The following is a 10224-nucleotide window of genomic DNA, read 5'->3' on the forward strand; positions in this document are numbered from 1 at the left end:
CAGTGATCAGCATGCATCAGGGTATCTTGAGACTTGAGCACTAATAACTGAAGAGGGGGAAGAAATAGAGATAGAGAGAAAAAACTTCCACCATGACATGAAAACAACTTTATAATGTACCATCCTTACACCCCATATGCCCCACTAACCCAAAAAAATACAGACCGCAGAGAGGGAGAGAGAGCAAGAGAGAGAGAGGGGGGAGGGGAGGAGAGAAAGAGAGAGACAGATGTGCGGTCACCTGTCTGATGTCCTCGGACGTGATGGGTTTTCCCTGCGAGTCCATGGCCCCCTCAGCCACGATGATGACATTCAGACGAGATCCCCTGCCTCTGGTCTGAGGGAGAAGAGGGGGAACCCACTGACAGTGCATTCAGGCTAGTGAGGAACCCACTGACAGTGCATTCAGGCTAGTGAGGAACCCACTGACAGTGCATTCAGTCTAGTGAGGAACCCACTGACACTGCATTCAGGCTAGTGAGGAACCCACTGACACTGCATTCAGGCTAGTGAGGAACCCACTGACACTGCATTCAGTCTAGTGAGGAACCCACTGACAGTGCATTCAGGCTAGTGAGGAACCCACTGACAGTGCATTCAGGCTAGTGAGGAACCCACTGATAGTGCATTCAGGCTAGTGAGTTATAAATGAAATGTAAATGTAAATGTATGAAAGGGTCATGGGTGAAATCTGTTTTCACTCAGCAGCATCAGGAAGTAGTGTTAAAGAGGAGTGTTGGGTTATAATGATGGGGGACAGTGCTGGGACTACGTGGGTGTAGTGTTGGGTGCAGTGATAGACCAGTGTTGGGTTACAATGCTGGGGTACAGTTTTGGGTACGGAGTGAAGTTAATTGTTAGAATAAGGGTTGGGGTATGTTGTGAGAGCAGTATTGGGGGTACAGTCTTGGGGCAGAGTGTTAGAGCAGTATTGGGGTACAGTGTTGAGGGTTGGGGTGCAGTACCTCAATGAGTCTCCTGCACAGGTGCTCCTCCCAGTCTTCCTCTGGGGGCATCTCAGGGATAAACACCCAGTCAGCCCCACAGGCCAGAGCTGTGACCAGGGCCAGATACCTGTGGCACAGACATACAGCCTTACAGACACATACTCACACACAAACACATACACAACATTACTCACACACACACAAACACACAGACATTACACACACACACACACATTACATACATACACACATGCAACCTTACACACACATACTCACACACACATACAACACAACACACACACTCAACATTACACACACACACACACACACAGAACATAACACACAAGCATGCATTCACACGCACACACACACACACACACACACACACACAAACTCACCCACAGTGTCTTCCCATCACCTCCAGGATGAAGGTCCTTTGATGGCTGTGGGAAAAGGGGCGTGGTCAAACAGTGGGGAAACGCCCATCTCAGCACTCAGAAACACCAACCAAATATACAACATGAAAACGACACTATTAGTGAAAAACAGACCGAACGCACTACAATGCTCATTTGAAACTGAAATACATCTATGTCCCATGGCGGTTTTGGCGTGGGGTGAGCCGTTGGCATTTTGTAGGGTAGGAAGGTCAGGGGCGGGTACCTCTGCGCCGTGGTGGTGATGGAGTCCACCACCTCCATGATGCGGTGGAGGGCGGAGTCTGTGCCGATGGTCATGTCCGTGCCGCAGAAGTCGTTGTCGATGGACCCTACCATGCCCACGATGTTGAGGTGTGAGGAGCTTTGGGCCTCCTCCTCCGTGATCTTTTCTGGAGGCGAGAACGTAAAAGGGGGCACGTGTCACACAGGGATGCTGTTTCATGAGTCATTCATATACATTCGATCAGGTGACCAGCGGACAGAAAGTAGCTGGTGGAATTCAGTGCTTGGATGTTGTACTTAACTCGACTCATCCAGGCTCTTCACTGAATGGTGAGTGGAGAGTGGGGCTTCATGAACCCCTCTATGATCCAAAGATTTTTCTCCTTTGATTTCAAGCTTGACATTCTTTTGCTCTGTTTTGGTTTGTTTTGTGCTTTGCTTGTATAATATCTCTGACTCTCTTAGATTAGTCAATATCACTCAAAATGTATTTGTTTTTTTGTTTGTTTGTTTTTTTGTTGTGCCACAAATGTAGAACAAAGAGGAGTCATGCAGCTTGTAGTGTGTAATTCAGCGATGAAATTCTATGCTTTTGCCACATCCATTGCTGATGAAGCTTAGTGATGATTGTATTCTTCTATGACAATTCTTCATAAATGTTGTCTAAGAGGACTTGCATAGGGCCGCGGGCCCTTGATAAATGCGGCCTAAAGGGATTCTGAGTAAATGTAATCTAAGGAGACTTTTGGACCCTGGAGGAGTGTAGTCTAAGAGGATTCCAGATAAGTGTAATCTAAGTGGACACAATGTGTAATCTACGAGGACTCTGGGTAAATGCAAGGGGACTTTTGGTCAATGTAGTAAAAGGGACTCTGGGGAAGTATGGACTTTGTGAAATCAGACAGTAAAGTATCATTGTACCGTATTGTATCATAAGAGGACTCTGGGTAAATGTAATTTAAGGAGACTCTAGGGCGTGTATTTTAAGAGGACTCCTGGGGCAGTAGGCACTGCCCCTGAGCAGGTGGGGCAGTTAGAGCTGAGGGGGGGCAGCCCTTGGGGGCAGCGGGTAGCTCACCTTCCTCCAGCAGGTCCTCTAACAGCTCGCTCCACTCGGTACGGAACTGGTTGGCACCGGTCAAGCTGCCGTCGCCACCAATCACGCAGAGGTTGGTGATGCCAAGCTTGACCAGATTGAAGGCGGCCTGCGTGCGCCCTTCCCTGGTTCGGAAATCCTTACAACGGGCGCTGCCAATCACAGTGCCCCCCTGAGGCGGAAGGGGGCGGAGACAGGGTTAGCCAGACAAAAAAAGATAACGTGCACGTACAGCTTATATATACACACAAATATCGATTGTGGGAACCCATCCAAAGTGAAGACATCATTTATTTTCATTTATGGATATTTATATTTATTTATTATATTTATTTATGGATATAAACTTGTTTTGTTTGGATTATTCAATGTACAACAACACTGCGTATTTTTTGTATTTTTACCAGTTGTCATTTTCTGCAACTAAATGCTCTCAATTGTGAGAAGCTATTTCATTTGGTTCTAGATTAAAAATCAGAAAGTTGCCAGGATTTCATGTTAAGGTTGGTGAATCCGCCAACACAGTGTAAACTATTTGGGGCGTGAACTGGATATTCATCTATCAGGGGTAAACATGGTTTCAAAAGCCCTCAGCAAGCTAAATCAAAACAAATTTACATAAACTAGCGGGATCCTCGGTTCAAAGTCATTTTGATTATGCTGCTACGCCCTGGTATAATGCCATACAACAGGTCAATAAAAACAAACTGCAAAAGGCAAAACACATTTATAAGGGTCTTTTTAAAACTCCATCCACATACACATCTTGAAGTTATACATTTTAGGAAGCTTAAATGGCTAACAGGAAAAAAGGGTCACATTAAATGACGCTCACCAATAAATCTTTTAAAAACATTTTATTTTTATTTAAAGAATATTTAAAGTATTTATTTAATTATTTTACACTGCTCAGAGCCCCTTCAGATTGAAGAGTGCAATGGGGAAAACACATCTCTGCAGTGGTACATTGGAACAATCTTCCCACAAAACTAAAATCAGTTGCAATTTTAAAGAGGCCTGGAAATGACGGCTACTAAGTAGCATGTACCCTCTCTTTGTAGCTTTTTATGAACGAAGAGCTTAAAACCGAATCCACCCGGTCATTTGTTGCCTGTAAAATTTTTGTATTGTCTGTATGTTATTATCTGTTGTAAGTTTGTTTTTTTCCTGTTTTAGGAGGACCATAACAGAAGTAGTCCTTTTTGGCTTTGTGTTATTTTATCCTCAATGATTTTAAATGAATGTAATGACTGCTGTGCAGTATTATATGCATTTTAAATAAATCAAATAAATTAATTCATTAATTGACAATATTTTTGTTTTGAAATAACATCAAATGTTGTAGTTCAAGACATAATATCAGAAGTTTTACACAGACAAACACCGATAACCTGTGAAACTAAAAACTGGATTCAGTCTTCGGGAGCTGCGTACACACATGGACCTTCAGCAACAGAATAATGCCATCAGCAGACACACATCTTTCTGTTGCTAACGCTCAGGAGTTTGCCTCGTTAGGGGCAGCTCACACACCACTCTCACTTCATCCTGGGGGATTTGGACCCGTCACGTCATTTAAATCTGATGGATATTTACTGAAGGCACTGTGGTGAAACACTCTGTTAAGGAGACGTTTCCCGTGTGCTGTCCGTGCAGAATACATAACAGCTGGAGTCACAAGCAGAGAGCTGCTGGTGCTGGCCTGTGCGGAGAGTTGGGGGAGGAGGGGGTTCTGTGGGGGACTGGAGGGGCAGGGTGCTCTGTTCTGCTTTGGAATCTTGCAGAAAGAGAGAGAGAGAGTGTGGGGTCCATGACGTGACTGTGTCAGTAATTAAATCGCACTAGTTTCCAAAGGCCGCTGGCACAGCCCCCAGGCACAGATAGATTACACACACAGCCCCCCCCCCAATGCCCGCCTTGTGAACTGGGTAAAGCCGAGGTTGTTTGTAGCCTGGCCTATGCAACGGTGCCAGTTCTCTCTCCGCACGCGCCCCGGGCCCTCATCTCAATGCCGTCAAGTGCTGAACGTGGCCAGACTTGCCATGCGGCAGCCTCTGATTCGTCATGGAAATCCCCCACAGCAACCATCGTCACACAAGCGCTTCCCCCGGCCAATCGGGTGCCAGCACCGTGCCCATGTCAGCAGCTCGGGGGCCGCTGTGCTCTGGCAAGGCTGCACTGTGTCTCAAAGTGACGGGGCCTGCAGACCGGGTGTCTGCAGTCATGAAAGTTTCATATTGAGGGGAAAAAAGTAAAGCGGGGGAAAAAATAAGTTGAAGTAAAAAAATCTTCAAAACTTTGAAAAAATTTAAGTCAGTAGAACTCCATTGCTTTCAATTACCAGTAGTGTTTGTTACATCAGCATTAGAATGTTCAGATAAGAACACTCTAATTACATATTTGTGATTTCACTATTTAAAGGGTCAATATACTTTCCAGATAAAAACTCCAGCATTCCATTGCAGTCCATAGACTTTCCCCATCACCTAAACTACTTGGAAAGTCACATACCATCACATTGCCCTCTCAGAATAATGTATTCCATAACATTCTGGCACATGATGGTTCAGTAGTGACTATCATAAATAAGCTGTCAGTTTGGGGGTGGTTAAGTCACTTGTGGCAAGATAGTAATGTAGTGGCTAAGGAACTGGGCTTATAACACAAAGTTTGCCAGTTCAAAACCAGCATTGGGGCACTGCTGTTGTATCCTTCGCCAAAATATTCTTTTAAAGATCACTTCAATAAATATTCTGCTTTTAAAAGCAATGCTAGTTGTTCTAGACAAATGTGCATCTGGAAAAACGAATGAAATGGGAACTAATTCAGTGAAAAGATTCCATGGTCTGGTGAAGAAATGGCTTCATTTGGAACGAGAGGAGGGGAGATTGATGCGTGTTTATGGATGAGGAGAGACAAGGAGGCAGGACTCACCAGCTGAAGCATCATGGACACGCTCTCCCAGGTAGCAGGACGAATGTTATCCCCCCCATCAACCAGACCCTGGTACCCCTGTACACACACACACACACACACACACACACACACACAAACCTGTAATTCAGCAGTATTCAAAAAGCCAACAGCAAACTGCCTGTTGCTTTCATTCTACTGGTCATCTGATGGTCATCAAAAGAGCAAATCCAGGCCTAGCATGCAATAACATCTTAACATGAAATTAGAGTTTTTGATCATGAGAAAAGTTTGTGTATTCTTAGAATATCCTGTGATGTGACTGTCAATGACTGTCTGACTGCTAGACCAGTCCAGTGCTTCCAAAACAAATTCAGAAAAAAACCCACTGATTTTCTTTGTGACTAATTGTGGATAGGCTATTATATACCCACAATACTTTGCAATCTTATTTTATTTGCTGCCCCTGAATTAAACCATCACTCATTTTTTTAAATACCATAATAAGAACTCATAATAGCCAGTCCTTAATTACATCTCTTGAGCTATCATTTTTCAATTGACAGCCTGTCTTGGTCTTAGACTCTCAGAATCCAGGCAATCAGCATTTAGTAAGCATAAGACAGCGAGTTTCTTTATCGCTTTATCTACGTTTGCAACTACACACCATTTACTGAATAATAAGTTAAAATATGTCCAGGTTGTGAAGAGGTACAAGTGGTCATTCTTTGAACACATTAATCTAGTCTATACCGCGGATGCATGGTCTAAAACGTGCCGTTAGATTAAAGTCATTGCAGAACTCGCCCCAGCAGTGACCTCACACGACCACTGACCTCATGAACAAAGTAGACCTTGGCTCCGGTGTAGAGGCCCACTCTGACCGTGGCCCTCACTGCCGCATTCATGCCTAAAAAACAGAGAAACACAGAAAAGCACACGCCCACACGCCCACATTTCCCATTCCCCCCACCCCCCCCCCCTTTACAGTTTAAGCCGGCAACCGCAAGAACCGCGGAGGACTTAAGCCCGCCCTACCGCTGGTGGGATGGCACCCATGCCCCATCGCAGCACACTTTCGGCCTGACTCTGTGCTTAAGCCATCAAGTGAAAGATGGAACGCCTTGTGGCTATTGCATAAGCTGGATAATTATACAGCTCTGGAAAAAATAAAAAAAAGACCACATCAAATTTTCGGTTTCACAGTTTATGCTTGTGTGCCTGTGTTATGTCAAACTTTTGATATTCTGTCATAAACTACTAACCACATTTTATTTGAATTCCAAAGAAATATACTGTCATTTTAAACATTTATATGCAGAAAATGAAAACTCAAAATACTAAAAATACACAGTTTATATCTGTAAATAAATAATAAAAATAACAATATCTTTGGAATCAATATTTGGTGGAATAACCCCAATGGAGTTATGTAGTGAATCTCCAAGTTTCTTGTTTTTTATTTATTTTATTATTTTAAAAAATGAATTTGGCACCCAATGCAGGGCTGTATATAATTCCCACCCTAATGTGGAATGCCGAACCGGGCCCATGGAAAAGCACACACAGGTATCAGACCTCAGCGCAGACCCACGGCTTCCCTTCGTCCTTGGAATCAAAGGAAGATCGCTCGTATGCTCGCGTGAATGCGGGCTAGATGAACGTAGGCCGACTGATCCCACCCGTACGACACTATCATCCATCGCCGCCCCCCCACAGGTGCCCCTGCAGTGCTGCCTCAACCCAATAAGCCACCCAGCCGCCCAGCTCCAGGTTTCTTCTTTCTAGAACCATTACATCACAATGCTGGCTCCGGGGGTGTTGGGATTTAGCCACGTACACAGTATACACAGTATACACAGTATACACAATTTACACAGCTCCCCTGGTCAGTTTTCTATCTAAATGTAACTGCTCAAGGTGGCAGAATCAGTCAGTCCAGCCTGGGACTCCACCCCACAATTTGGTGGTTTGAAGCACAGACCTTTTAGCTGTCCCTCCACACCGCTATCCCTTACACACAACAGCAGACCCCCGTCTACACAGACCAGACAGATAAATCAGAGTCAGAGCAACCCAATCCAACTGTTTTGTGACCCAGTTGGAGTGCTTGGTGTCAGTGGCCTGACATTTTCACCTTTGTGTTCTCAGTTTAGCCCAGCTCAACATTTTACCTGCCTTTACTTTTGAAGTACATACAGGCCTTTTATAGAAACCAGTAATCACTTCAAGGGCAAGTTTCCCACCCAACCAATTTTCAGCTCCCCAACCGCCACTGACTTTAAGGTAAACAACTAACTGATAGATTGCTACTGCTGTCTGGTGGGTGTTCGGAACCAAGACAGGTAGTAGGCTGTTGACTGAAAGGTTGCCATTGCACCAAGGGCTCCTGGACGTATTCACCTTAACACACACCTGATGTGAGTAAATTACAGCTTAAAAGGCAGCACAGCAGCACACCACAGCCTAGCCACCAAAGGAAGGAAACAAGGTTCTGACAAAATAATGCCAAAATGGTGGTCTGTTTCCACCCAGTTTCATTAGATTGTTTCAGTTAAATTGTCAATGTCTGTATGCCAGTATGCACACAGAACAGGTGAAAATGTCAGATTTCATGGGAACCTGACAATAGAAACACACGAATAACTACGCCATGTCCGCCGCTGTCAGGATTTCTGCCGTTGAGCTTAAGAAGAGGCACTAGGCTCGTAGCACACGGCTTTCAGGTTCTGTTTCGGGTAGGTTTTCAGTGGCAAATCTCTCTCTCTCTCTCTCTCTAGCACGTATGTCACTGAAAAGGCCAAGGTGTCTGGGTTGTGTTACTGTAAATGTGCACAGAGTGTCTCTCGTTTCAGCGCTAAGCAGCTGAAGAGCGGGCCAGGCCTCACAGCCTGAATGTGTCATACCACAGAAAGGTCACCCGCTCTAAAATTAGCCCCAAGTAAGAGAAAGAGACCAGACAAGCGGAGATAAAAGGACCAATGCGAAAGGTTACGTGAAAGTTGAGCATAGCCCATAGAAACAACAGCTGAATGATAAAAAAAAATAATGCTACTGATTTAACTCAAACCTGCCACAATGCTTGTAATTCTAAAAAGAGTGTGAAAACATCTTCAGTTTTTACTGGAATGAAGAAATAATGTGTGTAGCAATGTAATGTACCTTAAGCAGAATCTGTAGCTATTTGCTAATGGCAGCCATGTTAGTTTAGAGCAATAGCTGGTGGAGTTTTTTTTGGTAAATTTTGGAATTCCATTTCCAGATCTGACACTTCCCGGTTCATAAAAAAGCTGTTGGCTCAAGATTAGATTTAAACCAATTCCAGGTGAGGAGAGATCTATGACGACAGGAGATGTTTTACCTAAACAGAAAGGGAGATTGACTGATTGACATTTGGTCTTGGGCTGTGGAGCAGTGCAAAATCTCCAAACAAAAACAAAAACTTCCCCAAAGGCATTCGAGCTAAATGTGGGAAAACAATGAAAACCGACACTATAGATCCAAATCTCCATGCAGACAAAGCACAAATGCGCTTTGCTATTTGAACAACACATTTAAATTTCTTCTCCCGTAACAAGCAATCAGTTTGGTGGTCTTGCAGGTCTGTCAGTTTGCATAGACAACCTGGCACCTCAAGACGAGCCCCCATGGCAAAAGTCACATGACCTCAAACAAAACCCTCTCCACTACTTCCTCGTCCTGCTTGGGCCAGTTAATCTGAGGCAGAGCTGAAGGCCCGAGGCGTCACCCTGACGTCCGACAGCTGGGCCGCTTGCAGAGAATCAGTGGGACGTGGGGGCGGGGGGGCGCAGCCGTTATTTTAGAGGACACACTCGCGGTAACTGATCGTTGCTGTTTGCTTTGGATGCCTCTCCAGCGGCACTTCCTCCACCGTGGGTGCCAAGTCTGCCGTCCCAAGAATAAGTAAGTCCAATTACAACTTGAGAATCGCTGCTAATGGCGTCATAGATTAACCGTGACTACCGTTGTCACCCATGGGTGGGTGGCTCCACTTCCTCTCGCTCAAACCTCGCCCGCACAGACGCGCGCTCTTACCTTGAGCGTCGCCTCCGGACGTCAGCACCGCAATGGCCTTCCCAACACCCATTGTGGTGGGGTCGACCGGCGCTTCGGGCGTGGCGGACATGCCGACGGGTTCGGTAGGATACGGGACGGGACTGAAGAGGCTTTGCCGGGCGTCCTCTGCCAGAAAATCCCTGCAGGACTTCCCTCTCTGCTTCTCGGGGCGAGCGGCTCTGAGGGCTGTCAATTTATAGGCCGCTGTAAACACCCCTGGCCCCTCCCCGTGCCCCTCCCACCTCCAGAAACACTCAGCATACGTGCTCCGCCACTGCATACTAAATATAAAACAAACCCTACTGTCAAGCCCCTCCTGTTATCACAGCAGGCTTTGCGGCTGGTATCCGACATCATTTTATCCATTGATCTTTCTTTGGTAGGCAAAACAAAAATTAAGTAATTAGTAAATGAAATATGATCCACTTTAGGGTCTGCCCAAAGGTTTGTTAAAGTCCTGATGGCAGACCCCTTGTTCTTCTGCAAGTTCATTTCAGACGGCTGCCTCTTCAGTCAGTAAGATCACTTC

General features: G+C 45.3%; 1 protein-coding gene across 1 annotated transcript in view; it reads right to left on the reverse strand.

Moving 5' to 3' along the window:
- Window positions 1-9879, reverse strand: part of LOC135234464 (ATP-dependent 6-phosphofructokinase, muscle type-like) — a 21495-nt gene extending 11616 nt beyond the window's left edge. The window contains exons 1-8 of the mRNA XM_064299110.1: window positions 9675-9879; window positions 6455-6528; window positions 5640-5717; window positions 2688-2877; window positions 1611-1776; window positions 1346-1390; window positions 966-1074; window positions 242-337 (exon numbers count right to left, since the gene is read on the reverse strand). Coding sequence (XP_064155180.1) covers window positions 242-337; window positions 966-1074; window positions 1346-1390; window positions 1611-1776; window positions 2688-2877; window positions 5640-5717; window positions 6455-6528; window positions 9675-9765 — 849 coding nt within the window. The 5' untranslated portion in view covers window positions 9766-9879. The remainder of the gene's footprint in view (window positions 1-241; window positions 338-965; window positions 1075-1345; window positions 1391-1610; window positions 1777-2687; window positions 2878-5639; window positions 5718-6454; window positions 6529-9674) is intronic.
- Window positions 9880-10224: the final 345 nt, after the last annotated feature.

Source organism: Anguilla rostrata, chromosome 11, assembly GCF_018555375.3.
Source record: "Anguilla rostrata isolate EN2019 chromosome 11, ASM1855537v3, whole genome shotgun sequence".
NCBI classification, from domain to species: Eukaryota; Metazoa; Chordata; class Actinopteri; order Anguilliformes; family Anguillidae; genus Anguilla; species Anguilla rostrata.